Source organism: Sphaeramia orbicularis, chromosome 4, assembly GCF_902148855.1.
Source record: "Sphaeramia orbicularis chromosome 4, fSphaOr1.1, whole genome shotgun sequence".
Lineage (NCBI taxonomy): Eukaryota > Metazoa > Chordata > Actinopteri > Kurtiformes > Apogonidae > Sphaeramia > Sphaeramia orbicularis.
In genome coordinates this window covers 36,702,099-36,726,751 of record NC_043960.1, presented here as the reverse complement: position 1 = coordinate 36,726,751, position 24,653 = coordinate 36,702,099, and the positions used below count along the sequence as shown (strand labels likewise).

At 40.0% G+C, this 24,653-nt stretch overlaps 2 protein-coding genes across 3 annotated transcripts; both read right to left on the bottom strand.

The window, feature by feature from the left end:
- Nucleotides 1-390: 390 nt before the first annotated feature.
- Nucleotides 391-8,278, bottom strand: pcsk9 (proprotein convertase subtilisin/kexin type 9). Its single transcript, XM_030132737.1, has 12 exons — nt 7,948-8,278; nt 7,476-7,667; nt 6,377-6,509; nt 6,154-6,287; nt 4,722-4,863; nt 4,442-4,638; nt 3,448-3,631; nt 2,014-2,193; nt 1,769-1,917; nt 1,528-1,693; nt 993-1,159; nt 391-900 (listed from the first exon to the last, which is right to left on the bottom strand). Exons 1-12 carry the CDS (start codon nt 8,119-8,121, stop codon nt 706-708), a joined length of 2,013 nt encoding a protein of 670 aa, XP_029988597.1. The 5' UTR covers nt 8,122-8,278; the 3' UTR covers nt 391-705.
- A 1,599-nt stretch (nt 8,279-9,877) lies between these two features.
- Nucleotides 9,878-11,155, bottom strand: bsnd (barttin CLCNK type accessory subunit beta). 2 transcript variants are annotated; one of them, XM_030132738.1, is made up of 3 exons: nt 10,947-11,155; nt 10,796-10,872; nt 9,878-10,224 (listed from the first exon to the last, which is right to left on the bottom strand). In XM_030132738.1, the coding sequence occupies exons 1-3, from the start codon at nt 11,121-11,123 to the stop codon at nt 10,113-10,115; spliced, it is 366 nt and encodes a 121-aa protein (XP_029988598.1). In that variant the 5' UTR covers nt 11,124-11,155; the 3' UTR covers nt 9,878-10,112. The 2 variants fall into 2 exon arrangements, with proteins under 2 accessions (XP_029988598.1, XP_029988599.1); XM_030132739.1 differs by lacking the exon at nt 9,878-10,224 and adding an exon at nt 10,507-10,589.
- Between the last annotated feature and the right edge of the window lie 13,498 nt (nt 11,156-24,653).

Below are 24,653 nucleotides of genomic sequence, written 5' to 3'. Positions count from 1 at the left end.
TAATCAAGCTACAGTGAAAACTTGCTCAAAGCTGCTGTTCCAGACTGAACAAAAACAGAAGATCTCTCCATGTAACCAACTCACTAATCAAGCTGCTAATCAGCCTGATTAGCCTCATTAGTGTTTCCAGACACTGATGAAAAAGCCTGTGGTGTGTTGTCCAGCTGTGATCTGACTGAGCTGCTGTCAGCGTTTGTGTGGCTTGTCATCTGTCTTTCCAACCTTTCATCCTTTATCATGCTTTATTCTGACATGCTTTGTTTAGGAGCCGTAAATTATGAAACAGGTTAAAAAAAAAAGTCATTTAAATCAAGATGAAGCGGATGTTTGTAAAAACCACTGTAATTTATCTGTTCAGGTCGAATACAAAGGTACAACTTGATCATGACATTCACTTAAGCTGTTTTTATTATAATAGTTTTTTAAAAAGATACAAAAAATATTTGATTATACTTTAGAAACCTTGCCTGGCATGGTTCAACAGCTCACAAAACAGCACTAGGAGTAACAGCTTCTCTCTTCTTTAAGTGGAGAATATTTGAACCTAATCCTAAAAACCAACACATAACAGCTTTTACTGAAATGCCATCAATCACATATGAATAATAAGGTGTTGACATCAGGGTTAACAAAACCAAAGGTGTCGATAGAGGAATATGAAAGTTGCTTTGCAGATGTGGGGTGTCAGAATGATGCGAGGCCCCATCAGTGTGGAGCTGCAGCAGACTGATCTGGAGGTCTGATACGACAGCAAACAGCGATACCTGTTGCCCCATCCGCTCCAGCGCCACTGTGAACATGGCAACTGTTGCCCTTAGCAACTGTCCCCAAGATAGCAGAGCCCTGAGAGAAGGCGTTACAGTCTGTCAGAGTCCAACCAGATGGACAGGACACCTCCACCTGGGGAAAAAAAAACAAAAACAATGTGAAGGTTTGAGAAACATTAAAGTTGACATTTACCGCTGGTTTATTGTCTATATATAGTTCTTCACCTGCTCTTTATCAGCTGATGTGTTTTCCAGCAGGTGGCACTCCAAAGATGGACTGTGGCAGCACAGTGCATGTGATGTGACACTGTCTTTCACCACACAGCGCCTCCGATCACCGTGATGGGGACGCGAGCCAGACCAGATCTGACCAGCAGACCAAAATGTACAACCTAGAAACAGGAAGGTGCTGTATGCTTAAAAACTTTAATTTGTTATATTTTCTGCTTCTAATCTTCAGGCAAGGCTGGAAAAAAGGGCTGAATTTATCAAAAACTCTTCAAAAATCAACACCAGGAGAATATGAGAAAAAGTAGCACCCACTTTGATAATCTTGCTCTATATTTGCAGACATAACTGGCATTTAAGCTGTCAGGGAGTGCGTTTTCTTTGTCTGATTGCCATGGTAACTAACATAATTGACCTAGATGTGCAAAGGGTGCTTTTTATACAACAGCTCCAGGTTTTTGACTGACATGTGTCTTTGCACTGTGGACAGCTGAGCTTCTGTCATTTCCAGTACAGCCTGTGGACATCTTACCAGTCAGGTGATGCTGTGGTTTGACACACTCGGCGTCCTGCCCGGGCTGTGGACTCGTGTGGACCTGGCACTGCAGATCTGATGTTACACAGCAGCGTGCCACGGCGTGCACCCCTTTACCCCCAGGGCCGTTATAGGCTACACACTCCATCTGCCCACCGCTCTCCTACAGAGTGAAAGGTGTCAGTGTCTGGTGTTTGTGGATGTTTTGAAGGATGATGACAGCTCTGGTGAAACTCACATTGATGGCTTCTCCTGCGTGGACGCCGTCAGGGGCGTAGCTGCTACAGCCCATCATCTCCTCCCCCTGACGACAGCGGCTGATCGCCTTGTCAGTGCTCGTGACCCCTGACCTCTCTGACCACACCGAACGACAGAGCAGCTCGCCATCTGCAGACACCCACACACTGTGAGCCACATAGAGATGCTGCGTGTGTGTGTGTGTGTGTGTGTGTGTGTATGACAGTGTGTATGTGAGTCACTCACTTGTGTTGTTGGCTGCTGAGGCAGGAGGCATGGCGGCTACCAGATTTGGGGTGGAAAGATGATGCGTTTCAGGCAAAGAGAGGAGGTTGATGGTGTTACTGATGGAATAGTGAAGCATCATCTGCAGGACCTGCACTGGCGATACTCTCTGATTGGCTGACAGGATCACCGCAGCTATACCTACACAAGTACAAGCAAAACACACTTTAAGTACTTTTTTATAAACTGTTTCAATAAAATCTCAAATCTGAAGGACTTTAATTACTTTTTAGAGTTCAGTATCTTCCTGATTTTGCATGTTCATCATATCCTCAAGGAAGGGGTTGAGGATGTTTTGAGAAAATTCAACTTTCTTTCAAAACCCTCATAGATTTGATGGAAAATCCATTGTGGCAAAGGTGAAGACAGGGCTGTGTTAGGAGCTCATGAAAAGTTGACTCTTTTAGAGATACAGTATGTGGTTCTCAAAAGAACACTGACGCTACAAACAGGAGGATTCTGTGTGGCAAGATAATGTACAGGATTATCTACTGCTGTAGATCAAACAACAAACAGTATCTAAAGTAGATCAAATGAGCTTAACCTGAAACATCTACAGCAGTAAAATGCAACACACATTTATGCCGCAGTAAAACGAAGCCAGAATCATCATATATAGTAAAACACAGACTGTTTTACTCCCCAGTGAGTTTTACTTTCATACTTTGTGTGCATTTTGCTGATAACATTGGGTTACAAAAAAATGTTTTTTGCAAGTTGTTTAGGTTTTTTCAACTGAATTAGGACCATTTTGCACCGCTAAATCCAAAAATGACATCTGTTTTTCTCAATCAGGTCACGTTTTTTTGCTAATTTGATTTTGAAAAATTTGATCTTCTCACAAAATTTATTACATTTTTGTGACTTTATCAGTTGATTTTAATATAGTTCTCACCCAAAATAGGTTTTAAGAGAAAAAAAAAATTTTCTAACAGGATTCCTGTTAGGTACAATGGTGTATTCACCGCAGATGTAGCAGAATACGTCAGGCTTATTTTTGCAAGATCTTCTAGTCGAAGCCATTTCATTCACCTGTAATATTAAAAAAAACATTAATCATAAATTGGCAAAAGTAAAATCTTCAGAACTTGTTTATTGCAAGAAATATGAAAGAATTTTGTATCTTATGATGTGAAAATGCCCATAAATGTCAGCAAAAATGTTAAAAAGCCAATATGTAGCATACTTCAGAAAGTTGACCTGATTGAGCAAAATTAATGTGATTTTTGGATTCAGCACACCAAAATTATCCTAAATCAGCTCAAAAAACTTAAACAATAAATTTGTTGTCGACCAGTGTAATACATACTTTTACTTTTGTGGTAGTAGAATGTATTTACAACATGTAAAGTGTCTGACTACATCCTCCTCCACTGATTCTATGTGTGTGCATACCAGCAGCGTGAGCAGCAGCCTGCGAGGTTCCACTGCGTGAGGTGAAACAGGTGCTACAGTCACTACTGGCGCTAACGATGTCATCACCGGGTGCAAACAGGTCAACACAGCGGCCGAAGTTGGTCCCCCCTGCCCCCAGTGCCATGGGCTGGTCTGCTGAGTTAACCGCCCCCACTGTAATCACCTGAACACACAGAAAGATGAGTTACAGAACAGGTGGCAAACATTCGGCCCGTGGGCCAAAACCGGCTCGCCAGAGGTTCCAATCCGGCCTGTGGGATGGATCTGTGAAATACAAAAATTATACTGAAGATATTGACAATCAATGATCTTAAAATCGTTTTAGTTGAGGTTTCACATTCAGACCAGTGTGATCTTAAGTGGGTTAGACCAGTAAAATACTATCACAGTAACCCATAAATAATGACAACTCCAAATTTTTCTTGGTGTCTGGGGGAGAGGGAAGTCTGGGCATCCCTGCTTAGACTGTTGCCTCTGGGACCCAGCCCCGGATAAGCAGAAGAAAATGGATGGATGGATGGATGGATACATGAAATGAAGATATTTACATTTATAAACTATACTTTCACAAAAAATATGAACAACCTGAACTTTCTTAAAAGAAGTATGTGGAATTTTACCAATATTTTGCCTGTTACTAAATGTCTTGTATATTTGTAGATTCACTGTGATCTGTAAGTTGTACTGTATATGATAAACTGTAAATGATTAATTGAGCCAGAATATTGTTAAAATTGCAATTATTTTTCTCAAGAAATATTAGGTTGTTCCTGTTATTCACATTTTTAAGGAATCTTTGTAGATGAAAACATTTTCATAATGTAACTGTACTTTTTCACTGTTATTATTTTACTGGTTTGGCCCATTTCAGATCCTACTGGGCTGAATGTGACCCCTGAACTAAAATGACTTTGACAGCCATGAGTTACAGATTGTGTGGATGTTCTGCATATGATATGTTCTGTGACGTAACCTCAGGCTCTGAAGCAGGAGAGTAGAGGCAGGCGTCATCTCTGAAGTTCCCTGCAGCGGTGATGACCACAGCTCCAGTAGCCACCATGTGTCCACAGGCTGTGTTTAATGAGCGGCTGAAGCCTCCGGTAAAAGGCAGAAGAATAACCACTGCGTCCACTGGGCGGGCCAGCAGAGTTGCCCTGATATACTCCAAACCTGTGGACACCAGTGGACCACATTAGAGCCAGAGTGGGCTGTGTTTGGTGGGTGATGATAGTGGAAATAACCTCCTGTTGTACCTGCCAACGCTCCTGACACAGTCCCCTTTCCCTGGCAGTTTAGAACACGGACCAGATTAACACCAGCACCCCGAGCAACACCAGAGTCTGACCCACTCAGAACACCAGCCATGTGTGTGCCGTGGCTGTCACACTGACTGGCCTGCAAAAACACCAAAACAATCCACAGTGAAAAATAAGAAGCAGCAGAAAACAGGTTCTTCCAATGTTACATTTAACAATAAGGCAAGGCAGGTTTATTTGTACAGCACATTTCATCAACAGGGCAATTCAAGGTGCTTCACACAGGACATTGAAATACAATGACAGGGAACAAGAAACACATTTAAAACATTATAGAAGAAACATGTATAACAGCGGTTCTCAATCGTTTTCTGTCGGGCCCCCCTTTGGAGGACAAAAAAATCTCCAGGCCCCCCCAACCCCAGCAACATTGTAACAGCGGTGCAATTATAACTTTTATTGAAAGAAACGTCAATATTATAACAATACTTTTTGCTTTTCCTTGAATAATTTGTTGTTCAAATTAAAAATAACTTAGATTTTTGCTTGAACAATACAAATAAACTCAACAAGACTGCTCCGAGACAATATTTTTACAAATAAAAATTGGAAATGCGCAATTATCTTACAACTATAACAATAAAGTTACTTTTTTTAGAACAACAAACAAATTTTGGTAATGAAGATGAACATTTTAACAATATCAGTGGCAGCAATGAGCCTGTTTCCATTGCACGTCTCAGAACATTAAAGTGCAAACTGTACAAATTGTGCAAAAACAGAAACATTCCACTTTTTTTTCCAAGTCCAATCCTTGTCCATTCTCCAAACCTAAACTCTTTGTCTAGTCTAGAGACAGATCACCATGGCAGTAGATTTGTTTGTTGTACATCCCTAAAATGAGTGCAGGGTGCTCCAACACTAAAATACTAGTTCCACCTGCTACATGATCTAACCTGAAGGAGAAAAAGAAAAACAAAAAAAACAACCACCAAGGAGAGATCCCATGCCCCCCCAGCACACCTTCGCACCCCCCCGGGGGGCCCGCCCCACACTTTGAGAAACACTGATGTAAAAGGTGATTAAAAACAGCAAGTAAGAAAACAACACAAAAAACCCAAAATATAAAACCACACACATATTAAAGTAAGACTTGCAGTGCAGCGTTTCGAAGGAGAATATAAAATTTAAAAAGTCATAAGCCTTGTAGACAAAGGCAGCAGTGAACAGGTGAGTCTTCAACCTTGACTTAAAAGAACTCAGACTCTCAGCAGACCTGATATTTTCTGGTAGTTTGTTCCAGATATACGGAGCACAGAAACTGAACGCTGATTCTCCATGTTTAGTTCTGAAGTAAGTGAAATCAGTGTGTTCAGTATGTGACAGCTTTCTTCTAGAGGTGTTTGACTTTCTACTGTGTGTGTTAAACCTGTCTGTGGACTCTGACTCCATCCTCCTCAGGGACGTGACTGAAGTCTGTGACCAGCACGCGTCCCTCCACCTCTCTGTGAGAACTGTGGACGCTGCCATCCATCAGATACACCTCCGCCATCCCTCCATCATCTGCAGAGGACAGGAGGGTCAGTGTGTCATTACTTTAGTGCGTTTTATATACACACATATACCTGTGTGTAGCAGACAGACACACTCACTGGGTGGTTTGTATGTTCCATTTTCTGAGGTTCCACCATAAGGCTGCAGTATCCTCTGGAGGTTCCAGGGGGCGCTCTGAGCAAAGACGGAAGAGTCCTCCTCTATGTAGTGGACATGGGGCAGCTTCAGGGCCTGGAATAGACAAATATTTTGTGATGTTGTCCACCTGAGACCCAGGAAAGTGAAAATGTTATCATTTTTACATTAAACAGTTGTCTTGATTGGAAACTGCATAAAGCAACAGTTTTTTCAGGTAAATTTTTTACATTATTTTGATTTATTTATTTTTTAATGGAATGTCCTTTGCAATGGCCAGCACTTTTTTTTAAGTCAAACCATCAAACTTTTGTTCCCTGCAGAGTACAGTAATGCATTGCTGGATCTCAGGAGGTTATATATTGTCAGTGTGGAACCACGTTTGATAGAGTACACTATGAATGTCCTGCACACTTTTGTGGTGTTTCCAAAAGAGTTTTTCCCCAAGATTTAACCCTTCCTAAATTTATTATCCCTTGCATTTTGAAATTTTCAGTGAAAATCTGTTATTTTTCTGAATAAACTGAATAAAAAGTGACTTTTTCAGTGAAATATATAATTGAATAAACATAACAACAAACATCTTCAACCACTGTCATTTGTTAGACTACATGGGTTTTATTGGCAAGTCAGTGTTACAGAAAATGATGGCGTTTCCATGTTCATGGAGCTTCTGCTCATCCAAATGGGTCCTATCTGATGCTGCTCAAAAGCCCAGAATCTGCATTTTATCTGAATTATGTCAATGTACTTATAGGATTGGTGGCTCAAAAGTTGTTTAACTTTACATATTTTAGATCAGTAGATGCTTTTGGTTGCTGGCAGGTGTTTAGGTCTGAGAGAGATTTCCATGAGGAACAGCTGATGTAGTTTGCATGTTTGGGTATTTTCAGGGCAACCCAGTAAAGTCACTTCACCCCATCCGGGTACATGCAGGCTCTGCAAGGTTTTAGATGCAGTGTGAAAGTCTGTGCAGCTGATCAAACTGGACCACTTCTGCTTAATTCAAGAGCATGAGCTCCGAGGGCCACTGCATATTGGCCCCCACCCTTGGGTCCTTACCAGGTGGAGGACGTCACTGCTCATCTTCACCAGGAAACCGTGCAGAGCTCCGGAGTAGGTCTGCAGGATCTCCAGCAGGTATCCTCTTCTGGCGGCCTTAGCTCTCAGCCTCCTGATGGTCCTCTGGACGTGGGACTCGTGAGAACCCTGACGCAGTATGACCAGGTACTGACCGGGCATGCGCCACGCCGCCTGGAACACAGCAGAGGGAACATGCATGCGCTCTGTGTGCAGGTCAGGAGGATGCACACTTGGGTTGCATGTAACTGAAGTAAAACTGGATCCTCAACACTGGCAAATATGTAACACATGCATAAAAACTTCAGATGCAAAGTTGTGCAGGTGGGTGCATGCGCAAATGGCTCTTAGATAAACCCATGGACTGTTAGACATGAACTTATTTGTAAAATAAAAACCCATCAGTGAATACACATGCATTGATTATTGATCTGATCAGTATTCATGAAGCTACCTTGTTGCACCTGAGGAACTCTGCGGAGGGTTCTTCTCCGGTTTCAGGCTGAGTCCCGTCCTCTCGGATCAAGTCCAGGATCATCTCGTCGTCCTCGGGGTAGTCCTGCGCGCTCACGGCCAAAGATGCGCAAAAACACAGCGCCCAGCCTATCCAAGCTGAGGTGCGATACATTCTCCACACCAGCACAGGACCGTGTCAGGTACCAGGATCAATGTACAAATCACACAAATCCAGATGTGACTTTTTATTTTAGTCTCAGGTATCCAGATGTTTACTGTCTCAGTGGTGCGTTCAGTGCGTCTGACAGTAAGAGCGTCTCCAATCCTCTATTGAGATTTTATGTTAAAAAAGAAAAAAAAAAAAATCGAACAATTGATTCTTATTATTCGAGGCGGGGATTGGTGACGTCTCTCCGCCTCACGCCACCGCTTTTGTATCGAATGATTGTCCTCCGTTAAAAACACCTCTTACTGTGGCGGAGTCAGGTTTCATACTCCCCCAAAGCAGCCCGTCATTATTCCATGTCAATCTGGAATAAAAACATCTGACTTCAAGTTTGTTTACTGATGCTGCTTCAACTTAATGTGAACAAAGTGAGACATGAATCCAAGTTTGTGCCCCATCCTGAACACATTCCCATGCACTAGTATATGTCATGCTCTTTATTACTGGTCACAACAGGTTTTATTCTCAGAAATTTCTGTTTATACTTTGTTGCTCATAGAGATGAAATAAAATATTTTTACCTCTTCTCATATAATCATCGTGACAATGTGATTTATTCTTGATAGATAAAGTATCAAAGGTGATTACTGATGTGTACAAGAGGAACGTTTCTGAAAACAAAATTATTCAAGCACTATGGGCAACAGTGTGTGTGCATCTAGTCTATTTTAATTATAGCAATTACTCACATACTGTAACACACACCTCACTGAATGTCACCCTCTCTTTTACTCTGACTTCAACTCATTACCAACTATTTTGTGTGTAAATTATACAGATCAAAAATACAAATATATATATATATATATTAAAAAAAACAAACAACAACAATAGACCTTGCTGTAAGAATTACAAAAGTTTTGTTAGACTCGAACAGTTTCTTGTGTAGGTTAAGGGCCATTCTTAGAAAATTAGAAGAATCATATTTTTCTACAGAGTCTTTTTATTGTTGTCAGTATTTATTATATTTATTGGACACGCAACACACACACTGAAACTGACTCTCTGCTTTTAACCCATCATTAGCTGAACGTGCACCACACTGCAGATCAGGAGCAGTGGGTTTCCATTTCAGGTGCCTGCTGGTTAAGTGCCTTGCTCAAGGGCATATCAGTTTTCTTGGAACTTTGCACAGCTGTATTTAAGATGTTATGGCAGACAATTTTACTGTAAAGAAGAATGAATGACAAAATCTGTGCATCTCTAAATAGAATTAATGGTAGAAATCTGAAGGCATGAGTTTAAAAGATGTTGTGTGATTAAAACTAAAACTGCAGCAATTTCAGAATATTTCCTCATTTTAATTAATTCTCCTTATATTACTCAACTTAAAAGTGTAATACTAAACAAAGGCAACCCAGACAAAAATGATGAAGGTCAGAGGTGAAGTAATGTGTGTCTGATGTTAATTTCCTAAGATCCAGGAAATGCCAGCAAAGTACAAGCTTTTTTTTAGTTTTTTATTAAATAAGTGCCTATATTGGAAACATCGTGATGCAACAGTTTTTTCAGATACAGTTTTTAAAATTTTTATGGAATGTCCTTTGTAGTGGACAGTTTTCTTTTCTGTTTTTGTTGTGAAACTCTTGTCCACAAATGTGGAAAGAAAACCCATAGCTGGGTCTTAGGAGGTTAAACACGCATCAGGTTTTGACACCAAATGCACTTTCTTTCATATAGTAAACAATGCCATCTACTGGGGTCTTTTTGTCATACATTCACCTTTAAAAAACACTTCAGATTGTCACACTAACACAAAACTGTTGATATTGCATCAGTCACAGTCACCAGCTGTAAAAATCCAAACAGCGTCATGTGTGAGCGATGCTGTCATTCTGTTGAAAGGTCACTGGACACTTCAAACAGAGGAGCCCGGGTGCAGTTTGAGAGCTTGGAGCGTGGTGACCAGGGGTCCTCTGAAGACGCCGTCCCCTCTATCAGACCAAGGGGAGCGTGGGACAGCTGTGACACTGGCTCTCGAGAGATTCAGAGAGAAGTCTGCAGCTTCTCGACTTTTGGCCACAGAAACCTGGCACAGCCTCAGCACGCCTGAAATTAAATAAAAGAGGGGGAGGGGGGAAGAGACGGAAATAGAAGGTCTAGTCTAGTTTCAGCATTTTGTCCTCATTTTATACTTCTGAGGCGTTGTGAGATTTGCTGAGCGTGCGTGTCTTTATCTGTCTTTGCTCTTTTACTTTCAGGAGCTGAACAACCACTGTCACTAAGTGAGGCCTGAGTACTTTAATCAAAGGTATATTAACAGTGGGAAGAGGAGGACGTGTTAGTCATTCACTGTGTCTGCGCTTTTTAGAGAAAACCTTCCGGCTATAGTCGCTCTGTTTTCTTCTACTCCACTTTCCTCTTTCTCCCGCCTCCCTCCTTTGTGCTACTCCATTAGATCACCATTAATTTTCCTGTAAAGATAACAAAATTACTAACTATAGTGTACCAGGGCAGATCCTCCTCCCTTCAGACTCATTATATTGCTGCTGCCGCCATGTTCACCCACAACATGATCACTTAGTATATACCAGACAGGCCACAGAGGATCATTAAGACCCCAGTGTTGCACACCCATTTGTCTGTGGACCAGTAGGGCAGTGTGTGTGGGTAACAGTACCTTTCATGTTTTGCTTCAGCAGAAGTACACACTACTTCCTCTGGGTTTTTCTCTTCAAGCCGAGGGGCCAAAATGACCTACCAAAACACACACATTTCAGGTTATTTCCTGCCTTTCTCTCCAAACCACACACACAGTGTATCTGCTGTACCTTTGGATAACACTGGCAGAGGCTCCACACTGTCCCAACACACACCATTGTGACTCCCAGAGCACACATTGTGGCGTAGACGTGGGGTCGCTCCTGAGTCATGATAAAGAGGCCCATCGCTGCCACGCAGAGTCCTGCTACTATGAGCCCGTAGCGATACGGTTTCCCTTCCACCATCACTACACACACTGCTGCCACTGCTTGAAACCAAAGCACCTGTCGTCAGGAGTGAGTGTGTGGCGCTCAGTGTCAGGGCTTGAAGGTGAGGGTGGAGACAGTTAGGGTTCCACTCTGCTGCCTATTACAGCCTGCAGACAGCCTGCTCAGGTATAAAATTGCAGGTGTGTGTGTGTGTGTGTGTGTGTGTGTGTGTGCGCACCTAATAGGTCACCTTGCTGCTGGCAAAAATAAAGCTAGTAACTCAGCTTGAGAACAGTATCTGGAATTATGACTGTTTACATTTGCCTGGTCTGGCACTGATTTTAATACATTTCTTTGTATCTTCACAGGGTTTCCCTCATATAAACAAACCATTACTTCTCTGTAACACCACCCAGAGAAAGGTTGTAGCTGTTACTTAACTCAAGTTTATAGTGACATCACAATTTAAACCATGGACAGGACACAAACACTGAGAACAACACTGACAGAGGAATAACACGGAGCTGTTAACATTCTGCTGTCACAGGCGTCTTAAGTACAGTCTATGGTCACAGGTTAAGGCACTTTGCATTGGAGTAAGCAATCAATAAATGTGCAATGTTATAACAGGAAAGAGTGCAGATACAAACAGGAAAGGACTGCTCTGCAGCTACAGTAGTAGGTCACATAAATACAAGCAGGCTAGTAAAATATCTGAACAGGTGACTATAAAAGGCTCGCCGCCTTGTTGCCATGAATCCCTAAGCTGTGTTGTAAACGTTCCATCATGCTGGTCTAAAGAAAGGCCTTTAGTATAGAAGGTGAAGCGCTTGGAGTGATCAGTTCAATTCCTTTCACAATCAATTACAACGTGCACATTTACACGACACAGAGGCCACTGCAGGGCTCAGTCTGTACAAATGTTTGGTCTGTGTTTGAGATCAGGGAGGCCGTTTTAAGGCACAGGACAGGCCTGTTACAGCCAGTTCACCGATAGCACCGACTGTTCACCAGGTCCTCACTTTGATCTGAAAACAAAAGGCACCGACACAAAGCGAACACGTCCTCCAGAGTCAGCGGTTAGAGCTGCTCACTCTGCTCCTGGCTCTTCATCACTGTGTCGTAGGAGGGAGGGGGCTCCATAGTCCAAGGCGGTGGGGTGGATGGGAGCGGCGGTTCAGGCTCTGGTCTTGCGCTGACAGAATCTGATGACATCTCTCGACGAATTCGGTCCAACCTCCTGAAAAGACATGGTTAAAAAGGGAAGGTAAACTGCAGAGCTAATACAATTTGTTGTGTAATCAATTATCTGACAGGAGGAAACAGATACAACGGAATAACTCAACAATAATGTTCCAGTGATTTGTTATAGCTTTTCAAACGTCATTTTTTTTCAGGCTTTTCTTTGTTATATCTGTAAACCTAGTGTTGGTCGTGGACTGCTGGAAACAGTATAAAACCATTTCCTCCAGGTTCAGTTTTAGAAATATCATCAGTCATTTTAATCAAGTCTGTATCTGAAGGTAGAAAAAGCCTTAATGATGGAAACTCTACCCGTGATGTCTCTCTTCCACTGGACGATGAGCAGATTCCTCCTTGTGTAAATTTGCAGGCTATCATAGATTACCTCAGACAATGCCAGAACAAATCTGTTAAACACATGCATGTGTGTCTGCGTGACCTACTTCTATAATCAGCCCATAATCAGAAAATCTGTTGCTTTCCAGTTCTCAGGGTCAAAAGTCCAGGTTTTTAAAAACCCAAAAGTACTTCACTGCTTTTTGTCAAAGGCATAAATATGAGGTGATCTCTCTGAGGGGTCTGTTCAGCACCAAGACCATTTGTTCATTGATCTCCAAGGATGGTGTGTTCTGGTGTTTGTCGTTCTGTGTGTGTGTGTTTATCTTAAACAACATATGCTACACCTTAAAACCTCTCTACTTCTTCTGTTTAAGATGGAAACATTGGTTTATCTTTGCCTTCTGCAGAAACCAAAGAGAGTCAACAGTTCTGTCATAACCTGAACCTGGGGGGACAGAGCTTTCTCTATTGCTGCCCCAACCCTCTGGAACTCTCTCCCACCTACCATCCGACATTGCTCCGACCACTACACCTTCAAATCCCTTTTAAAAACTCACTTATTTAAGATTGTTTTTTAATGTTTAACTGTTTTATATTTATATACCTGCCTTCTGCACCTGCTTTTATCTGTCTTTAATGTGTTTGATTTCTGTTTTTATCTACTGTATGTAAAGTGTCTTTGAGTTCCATGAAAAGCGCTATACAAACAAAATGTATTATTATTATTATTATAATGTAAGACTGATACGTTTATTAAAGAGACTGGATGCCTCAACTGTTCACCAATGTGTCCTACCTGGCTTAGACTCTGAGCTAAGTGCTAACAAAAGCAAGTTAAGGTGTTGATGTTTAGTAAATGTTTACCATGGCCACTTTAGATCACCTCATGAGTATGCAAATATTTGCTTTACTGCACTAAACTGTAGTGTAGCTGTGTCTCAGCAGTCTAATATCACATATCACAAACTGCCTCAGGGGCTTTAGAGTCGGTTCAATACAGTATATGACATCCTCATTTCAGGTCAGAAAAAACTCCTCCAAATACCTCTGAATGGAGCTACAGAGGAGGAATGTTTCTGTGAGGATGGAAAGACGGTGCAAAAAATGTGCATTTCTGCCTCTTGTCATGTTCTGTCCTTGACTCTGGATACCCTTGGCTGGATCATCAGCTGTCCTCAGCCTCCCCTGGCTATTGGCCACCCTCCCAAGTGTTGACTGGATTGAGCCTGCTTCACTTGTGTCTCTCCCCCTCTGTAAATGTTGAGTTTATGTCTCTTTCTCTTGTCACTTTTTCTGTGTATGTGTTATTCTCATGTATATTTGAGGTAATGCATGACTGGGCTTTAGAAATAAAGCTGACATTTGATTTTAGTGTCATAGACTACATAGAGATATGAATTTTGTCATTTGCATTTTGCTTGACCAAAAAAATGTTGGTTGTAATTCATTAAAATACATAAAACAGATGATTCAACATACTGATTTATTCTTTAGGGAGACATATTTTTCCTATCTGTAAAATAAATCGATGGATGGATGGATGGATGGATGGATGGATGGATAAATGGATGGATGTCAGACAATGTCCCACATTTTGATTTTGAGAGGAATACATGGTTCTACTCAGGTTCATAACCAACTGTAAAACTAAATTTTAAGTTTGTTTTTAGAAGTTGTGTGAGAAATGTAAACTTTGCCAGTCCTGCCCTTCAATATTTGATTCATCATGACCTTAATGTGATGTCAAGTATACCCATTTCAACCAAATAACAAGATTAAAATTCAGTGTTAAACTACCTCAGTTAGATGCAGTATTTCAATAACATACTACTTCAACAGGTGATTGAGATAGAGATGTTTGTGTTAAAGTTAGATTGACATTATATGAAAATGTAGAACTATCTCTCAGGATTGGTAACGTGTCCTACATTGTCTACACAAACATGCTCTTTGTTTCACATTTAGTTTATTGGGATCTGAGCTCCCTGAGAATAATTAGTCTAATCACAGTATTTGGCGAAGTACAAGTAAATCATGTGATGTGTCCTGACGGGTTCAGAGTCCCTGAATGCACCTTGCATAAATTAAACTGCACTATGTCTGAGAAATACAACTCCGCACTGTCCTTCAAGGCAGGTAGGCGTGTTTCCAAAAATGAACTCTAACTGTAAATAACATGTATTACAGGAGTTGAATTCACATTAAATTATCATGATGACCCCTACAGAGATTACACATCACAGTACACAATAATTTCACCCACAATACATCTCAGTGATAGAAGTTTCAACATCCAGCTGTCACACCTGATTATTATTTCTACCTTGTTGTCTTAAAACATCTCCTCTGTTCTAACTGCCTACTAACACAAACTGAGCTCTTCATCCATATTCAACTATGATACATTGAGAGAACACTTCAGCAGCATCTGCTCCTCTGTTCTTAGATGCCTTTAAGTTTTAAGTGCTGATGTGTATGAGACATCTCTATTGTGCTGATGGAGTGTATTCTTTGACAGTATATATTATAGGGAATTAACCTGTGAGCCATTATACTGTTACTTTTTTTTTTTTTTACCCTTGATTCCAATAAAAAGAATGTTGAAAAAAGAAAAAAAGGATATATTTTGTGATTTAACCCTTTCATGGATAGGGGTCACTACAGTGGACAGCTATTCTACAGCTGTTCTCTTGTATATTCATGGGATTTGTTGTTTTAGTTCCATATCAGCCAATACAGCGGATACTTGTGCATCACCCCATACGCTCCACTTCACACCATTACTGTAACTTTGCTGTTCTTGATAAACCTGATCTGCAGTAACATGTTTGAGTGTAAATCAATTGCTTGTTATTATTATTAAACAGTGTTTTGTTTTGTTTACTAAACATAGTTTGTTTGGTGTTTTTTTTGCATATTATCTCCATGAAGTGAGTAATGAGTAATGTTGGAGTATGTTAAAATGTGAGAAAACAGATTAGATGCAGTAATTTTTTTTTTTTAATTTCATAGTTTTCAAGTGATGTATCAGTAAATACGTGTTTTTTTTTGCTTCAAAAATCAACTGCATGGTGTCAAACTGTATGGACATTTTTAGAACTCCATGCAAAATAGATTCATAAAATTTTCAATCGCATTGTTTTTTTCATGCCTAAAGAGGAATAAAAAACATTCAAGAAAATAAATCTTGATTAAGGTTCTCACAATTCATGCATGAAAGGGTTAAGTATACAAAGTAGGCTACATGCTTTCAGTCACACATTTCTGTTAAAATAAAATAAAATAAAAAAACATAAAATACTGGACAAATGCAGACTGTGACCAGATAATGTTACAACTTTATAAGTTAAATCATTCCCCCAAACTGATTGAAATGAATCCTGGGGTGAGATGGCTCATGTTCCCTAAACTATTTCACAAAATCTTGACCACTATTTTTCAAAAGTTTAGATGAAATCATTCAATATGTTCCCACTTCTACAGTGTCTCCACTTACTGTACCTCTGTATGGCCAGGGCCTGCTGTGGGCTGAAGCGGGTGCCCGTGCGTGGGTGCAGGAGGTAGTGTCCGGGCACGGCCACCTGGAGCTTCTTCATGGTCATGCAGAAGCCCACGACCATCAGTCCCACGCCCCCCAAACCCAGAGATACTCCGATCCCTAGGAGCGGAGCTGGTTGGTAGGTGAAGCCCATGCACAGGGCCATGACCACCCCCGCAGTCACCAGCAGCAGGCCCAGCAAGAGCAGCATGCCCTGGGGGAGCGGCATCTCCGGAGCCCTTGTGCCCTCTAGGAACTCACTGCAGTTTGATCCGAGCTCCACTTCCAGCAGCAGCCAGTCTGCAGGAGAGAGAGAGAGAGAGAGAGAGAGAGAGAGAGAGAGAGAGAGAGAGAGAGAGAGAGAGAGAGAGAGAGAGAGAGAGAGAGCACACTCAGCATCCACACCTCAGATAGTGTGAGTGACAAAGACAGACTTTAGAAAACAGGCTTTAAGGTGCGTCCACACATGCGCACACATATGTAAGTATCCTGTGCGTGCGCTTGTGCGTAATGATAAACACCGCTTTACCTGAAGGGATGTGGCGGCGTGGAGCTGTTCTGTGGATGCGTGGACTGAAAGCTCGCCTTCGTTATTAACCATATCTCCTCTCCTCTTCATTAACTTTCACTTCCTTCGTGATGTTCTGATGGATTCCTACCAAACCCCCGAAAAACTCTGGGAAAAACACTGTGTTCTCAACCACTAGATCCCGACTCGCGTCTATTCTTCTTCTCATTCTTGTTATCTGATCTTCTGCTGCTCCGCTTTTTCTCACCACACAAGCATATCCGGTATGAAGTGATTACGCTGGAAATCTGTAGGTTAGGAGTGGATGTCGCATGTGGGCCGGGCACTGTTGGATTTTCATCTGGACGCAGCGGCGGCGGCAGAGCTGCGCGGTGTGAGGAAGTGTTTTGGAGTGGAAGGTTTTTTCACTGACGAGGAGGAATGGTGGACAGGGCGGGCTGAACATTGTCACTTTTCCTCTGTTTGGGCAAGCTGTTTACACAAGAAGAGAGTAATAGTCACAGCTCTGGGGGTTAGAAACTCATATAGTGTGACTTTGGAGCTGGGCTTTGCTGGGGGTGGAGCAGGAGGATCCCCCAGATGGTCCACATTTAAGAGGAAACAGGAAACGACTCCCTGCATAGTCTAACCAGATCTTCCTAAACCAGGGGTGTCAAACTCATTTTAGTTCAGGAGCCACATTCAGCTAAATTTGATCTGAAGTGGGCTGAACCAGTAAAATAATAACATAAAAATATAGAAATAAGGTCAACTCCAAAATTTTCTCTATGTTTTAGAGCAAAAAAAAAAAAAAAAAAGGAAATTTACGTTATGAACAGGTTTACATCTACAAACTATCCTTTCAAAAGATGTGAATAACATGAAGAAACTTAAAAAATAAGTGTAATTTTAACAATATTCTGATGCAGTTTATCATTTCCACATGTTCATTATAACTTATAGATCACAGTGGGTCTACAAACACACAAAACATTTCATAACAGACAAAAAATTGTACTTACTTCTCTCAAAATATTTCAGGTTGTTCATATTTGTTTAGGTTATTCACTTTTTTTTTTTTTTTTTTCTTAAATTATACTTTGTTTTAGAGTAAATACATGAAAAATCTTTACATTTACTAAGACAAAAAATTTGGAGTTGTGAGTATTTATAGATTATTATGATAGTATTTCACTGGTTTGACCCACTTGAGATTGAATTTGTCTGAATGTGGAACCTGAACTAAAAGGACTGTTAATTTCTTAACCCTTTCATGCATAGTGGTCACTACAGTGGACAGCTTTTATACAGCTGTTCTCATGTATATTAATGGGTTTCAATTTATACCATTACTGTAACTGTACTGTTCTTGATAAACCTGATCTGCACTAACATGTTTGAGTGTAAATCAGTTGCTAATTGTTATTAGACTGTAATTAACAGTTTTCTTAAACAATTTTTTTTTTTCCCCATTTTTTTTGCATATAATTGCCATGAAAAGAATAGTAACTAGCATTAGAGTATGATAAAATGTGAGAAAACATCAAATTAGCTGCATTAAAAATGTTTTATTTCATAGTTTTCACACAGTATATCACTTTCTGATGATGGTTTTAAATACATGTTTGTTTGCTTTAAAAATTAAACACATGGTGTCCAGCTGAGTGGACATTTTTGTAACTCCATGAAAAATCAGTTCATTAAAATTGATTGATTTTTTTCATGCCTAAAGAGGAATAAAAATACTCAGGACAAAAAATCTCTACTAAGGCTGTCATAACTCATGCATGAAAAGGTTAATGTAATTTTTCCATTTCATAACTTCATCCCAAGGGCCGGACTGGACCCTTTGGTGGGCCGGATTTGGCCCCCTGGCCACATGTTTGACACCTGTGTCCTAAACAGAAACATGTTATAAACACTCCCCTTTATAGAATATTTCTTTTATAGTTGTCATAATCTGTCTGTAGAAAATGTAAGTATTGATAACAGGTTCATATTTGGCAACATTTTACCACATTTACTGCAAACATAATTTTTTAAACAGCTGATTACTGATATTTAGATTTATTTTTTATCTTAGAAATAAAGTCCATAACTTAATGCTGTTAATCTGAGTCTGCAAAATTAAACATACATATAACTATATATTCAATCCTGCATCTTTGTGCCCACTGGCTCTAACTTCTGATGGGTTTAGACAGTTTTCCATGGAGTGGCAAACGGGTGGAAGGAGGTTTTTCCAGTGTGGAACAGTAGAATGTTACATAGGAATACATAACTAAACTGGCTCTCTTATTTATTGTGATACACACTATAAAAAAAGACTGTAGAATTAACACCAAAAAGTTGTAAAATTGCAACATAAAAAAAACTGTATGTGACAATACAATGCAAAGTTGTTTATTTTAAAAGATTTTTGTGTTAACAATTGAATCAAATATAGCTGTAGTTTTAACAGGACGAGTATGTGAACAAAGCCAGATTTGTGTGTGGAAATGATGTATTTCTATTGTTCCCAGTTGGATCTGGTGGTTTTGGAAAGTGCTTTGGACACCATGAAGGTGTATAAAATGTGCTAAATAAATGAAGTCAATTTACCATTTAAATCCAGTGTTAAATCTACATGTTTAAAATGTTAAATCTACATGTTACTCCACAAATATGTTTACAGTTGGATGTGTTTTTTACAGTATTGTTCTGGAAACCACAGCTGCCAGTTTTTTCCCGTAAAAACAATAGGATTTTTTTTTTTACAGTGCACTGATCAGCCATAACATTCTGACCAGGGACAGAAGAACAGGTAATAATACTGATTATTTCATTACACTGGGTTGGATATATTAGCCAGTAAGTGAACATTTAGTCGTTGAAGTTGATGTGTTGGAAGCAGTAAAATGATCAACATAAGGAACTGAGTGACTTTGACCTGGTCCATGTAGTAACGGTGATGACTGGGTCAGAGTATCTTTATTTCTGGTCTGCAATGGTTAGAACCGACCATAAATGGACGAAGGAAGGACATCCCAGCCTCAGGTTAATTGAGCATCTGTGGGAAGTGTTGGACAAATAAACCCGATCCATGGAGACCTACACAATATTAGACAGGTGGTAATAATGTTCTGCTCCCATAGATGCTAGATTGGTTTAGATCCGGTTGTTCTTTAGATACTTTTGGTCGGTACTAACCACTTTACATTGGTAAATCTGGAGATGCTCTGACCCAGTGATTTGATCGTGACAATTTCTCCCTTGTCAAAGTTGTTGAAATCCCAATTCTTGCACATTTTGCTGTTTCTAACACATCAGCTTTGAGGTCGCCATGGTCTCTTCATGCTGTCTAATATATCCCACCCACTGACAGGTCCCATTGTACTGAGATAATCAATGTTAATACCACTTTGCCTGTCACTGGATGGCATACATACAACCCCTTTATCAGACATTACCCAAGTGTTCTTAAAGACCGCTTCTGAAATGACTTTGCAGCTCTTAAAAAGTAAAAGCGAAATAGGAGAAAAAAAATATTCCAGTACAAGTACATCTTCTGCTCTGTAGAAAATTGTAATAATTTCCTCCGAGACATAATGGAGAAACCACCCTGTAGATTTGTCCTTGGATAAACTTCAGTCACCTAACACATTACATAAGGTTTTATTTATTTACTTATTCATTCACAGGACCGCAGAAGTCTTCAGCCACAGGGGTTGTAATGAGCGCACATATTTCGTTCTCAGTGTATTTACTCAAACACAACAACAAAACACAGGAAACATGTTGACAGTATTAAGAACAGTTGCAAAGAATGGCCTTTACAATAAGATCTGTATGACAGGTCTGGACTGAAATCTGGTGTAAAGGTAAAACAGTGAATTTCATATTGTCTGAACACTTAAAACTAAGTTAAGTGCAAAGAGAGGTTTCACTAAATATGTGCCACTTTGGTCTGTGGAAATGTATTTTTCCCTGTAATTGTGGTTTCTAAAGCACACTCATATTCTAGTTGCATCTCAATAGAAATGATAAGAAATGCATATGTATGGTCATTATAAACTTGCTAATACAACGAGTTTAATACTTTTCCACAGTATTTGGAATTTCTTTCTGAAAATCTGTCCAGGAATGTTTAACAAACACTAACTCATCCAAGATTCACCATGACCTATAGACTGTACGGCTCTGTATAACCCTCATACTTTAATGGAAAGTGTGTTAAAGTGTTGTTTAAGGACAAAGACTAGTTTCTGTGTGTTAGCTGATGGTCCTGGGAGAACAGTGCTACATTGTCTAATAATTATATTCAGAGATTTGGATGTTAGTTCTCTTCCTGGAAAGAGCAGCTCCAACTGAAATGAAGTGCAGTGTTTCACCACCTGATGAGGATCATGTCTTATGACTGAGTCAGTACAGCTTCAAAATCGACCTCATGTTGAACTTTTCTCAGCTCTTTACCTTTTTAATTTTTGGTTCTTAGTTCATGATGTAAGGATAAATTATAAATCATATTATTTTATCCACTTTTATATACAGGGTGTCCACAAGGTCTTTTTTACAATTTAAAAAATCTGTGACAAAGGCTGGCGATGAGATATGTTAATCAGATTTGTTCTATGTGCTCAGTGGTTATCAAAGTTTTTAATCACATTCTGAGATCATTGGTCCATTTCAATTCAATGGAAGATCAATTACTGCAAATGTTTACCTTGCCTTTTTGACTGAATATGTGGCACCACAACTGGATGACCTTCAACCAACCATCATTTTCCAGGTAGATGGTGCACCACCACATTGGGGACTACATGTTGGTGGGTTCCAAAATCAAACATTTCCAAATCGGAATGGATGACCCAGTTTCCCGGATACCTCATTCACCAGATATCACAGCCCTGGATTTGTTTCTATGGGGTTATGTTAAAGATATTGTGTATCGAACAAAGATACAGGACATTACCGGTCTGGAGCCAAAGATCACTGATGTCTTTACCACCATTGATGAGACATGATACAGCCAACATGGCAAGAAATTGTGCCCGTATAGAGGTGAATTAAATAAGGCAAAAAAAAAACAAAAAACTTTGATGTCTACTTCTCATTTTGGAATAATTTCTGCAGAGTTGTCTATTCATTTGCTTCTGTAATAAATTTGTTAAATTGTAGAGACTTTGGACACAGTATTCATCTTAATTTTGCATGGTAAGTTTTATGTGGATTAAGGCTCAGATCAGATGACACTGAGACACAAAGAGATCCCTTCATCACTCTTTTATTAAATAAAGTTCAATACACTCACTCACAGCAATTGAAGTCATGTTGCAGGATTCTCCCCTTGAGTAATCTTTTCTCAGAGTAAAGCATATGAATCATAGAGGCATGCATTAGGAAGTCTCAAACAACATGGTGGATCACCTGTATTCCTTGGATTCATTTGTATGTATATGTAGATGCATTTGAGCGCCTGATGTCTGTTGTCCTTGTGCTGTCAGAGATCATAATACTGGACTTGTAGTCATCAGTCTGCTGTGATGCAGCATCTTATTTTAGGGGCCGTGAAGGCTGTGGGACGCAACAATCAATACAACCCTTCTACAAGAAAGTAATGGTGTACAGTAGCACATATACTGCTCCATATTGTATACATTTTTGTTCTCTTTATAAAAAATATGCAAAAACAATGGTGTGATCCTTTAGAAGGATATAATGGTGTTATTTAAAGCGCAGACAGCATTGCCACTGAGCTGCAGTGGTCTGATGAGCGGTGGAAAAACTCATATGGTCAGATGAGTCATCCTTCCCCCCAAATTTCAATACACAGACAAGTACACGTGTGGCACACAAGCTGACGTTGAGCAGCCCAGCGGTTTCTCACTGTGATTTGTTACAGTTATGAATGATTTCATTCATTCTATGTTAATTATCTATTAAGCTTTGCGAAAATTATGACTACTTCGTCTAAAGATCAGGATTGTTACAGTGTCGGTGAGGATACTGAGTTTTCAGTAACTGTATAAAAACATTTCAGTATTTACTTGTTTTTAGTGAAATTAGGATATAAAGATAATTTAAGGCCAGAAAAGAGATTTAAAGGAAAAACTAATAAGCCATTAATTTAAAATGCAATGCAGGTCAAAACATGGTCATAAATATCTACTATCACCATAGTGTACCGCAAACTGTGGATTACTACATTTCATTTTGATGATATGGAATAAAATCATGTTGGATCATCTCCAAAGTGACTTTAGCTATGATGGATGTCACTGAATGCCTTTGATAAAATGTTTTTAAAAGTTTATATCACACAATCTTGTATGCTAAGTAACCTTTGTATTGAGCAGAAGGGTATTGGGCTTGTGTACTCCTCATATTCACCTACAGCTTTGTTCCTCTGTGATTAACTTGTGCTTATCTGATTATTGGGTTGTGCAGTTTACATCTAAAGCAAATGATCATTTTTCATCTGAATTGGGTTTGTGAACTTAGTTAAACCTGAATCAAATGTTTCACTATAAGTCCATTATCATCCATCATCCATCCGTCACTTGCAAACCAACTGAACACCCATGGGAGGTATTGGGCGACAAGTTGAACAGTGTTCTCCACTGCCATCTTAAAACACCAAACAAAGGACTATAGTTGGGAAGAATGGTGTTCAACCTTCCAGCAGAGTTCAGAGCCAAGGCACGTTGAAGTATAACTGGAGGCACGTGGTGATCCTTCACCTTAATAATACACTTTATATCAGTTTGCCTTTAATTTGTCACCCATCTGTACAACGACTTACAATGGTCCCATAGTTTCTAAGACGTAAAATGTCTTGGTGCTTTATTTGGTTTGATGAGGCTGGCTTTCACCATAGATTTGTGTATGTGTTGTGCACCTGTGTTGTAAATACAGAAAATATAAAGCGGACATGCTAAAACGCACAGGTGAACATCAGAATGAAGCATGCTTCAAGTATTTGATGAATTCTGTCACTGTGATGAGGCAGCTACTGCAAAGCCTGAGCCAAAGTACCAAATGCTGCCTTTCTATCTTTTGGTCTGATCTACAGAGAAGTGAGACATGTGCATCATCAAGCACTACACCTCAAAGCTGATCTCTCTTGATTGTCCAAACAGAGGCTCTGTCGCCAGGTGTGTGTCTGAGTACGCTCGCCGCAGGTGTGTAGAGCTGCATGTGGTCTTGATGGCCACCTCATAGGGAGGTGGGGGTCCCAGCCAGGGAGGAGGGTTAGGTGATGGGCTGAAACCCCCTGGGTCCATGGGAGGATAGTCAAAATCCTCACCGTGAGCACCATGTCTGTGGCGTTCCATTGTCCTATACTCAGGGGGAAAAAAGGGTAGAAATCAGTTTATTGAAAACAACATGATGTCTCAACACAAATTTCTGTGTACAGTTTTTGAGGAGATCAAATACTCGATGGCAGCTGGAATCATGTTACATCAGTAGCTGTGTTTCCTGACAAATACAGGAATTGGATTTCATAATGAACACACTAACCGTACCGGATCATACAAATCTGTTGAATTATTGTCTGGGCCATTGCAGAGCTTTTTGTTTTCTACTGACAAACACCCCTCTAAACAATCAGGAAAAAATAATCAGATTAATTAGTTCAAATAAAATCCATAAAGTACTTGAGCCAAAACTGTTCTTGCTTCTAAATGTGTTTCGTTTGCTGTTTTAATGTCTTTATTTTTAGATAATGCATCTTGCCTGTGGATAGTTTAAATGGGATATTAATCTAAGCTCATCATTGTGTTATCAAGGCTGAGCAAGGCCTGCAGAGGGCAAAAGGGAGGGTAATATGTCATTTCTTTAGGAATGAATGCATATTTAGTAAACAAAATTATCATTATTTTTTCTTGGGGAAAAAATACAGTTTTTCTTATGTTCAGTTAGTCTTATGTGTCTGCTCCATCCCAAGTCAGCTTGAAGC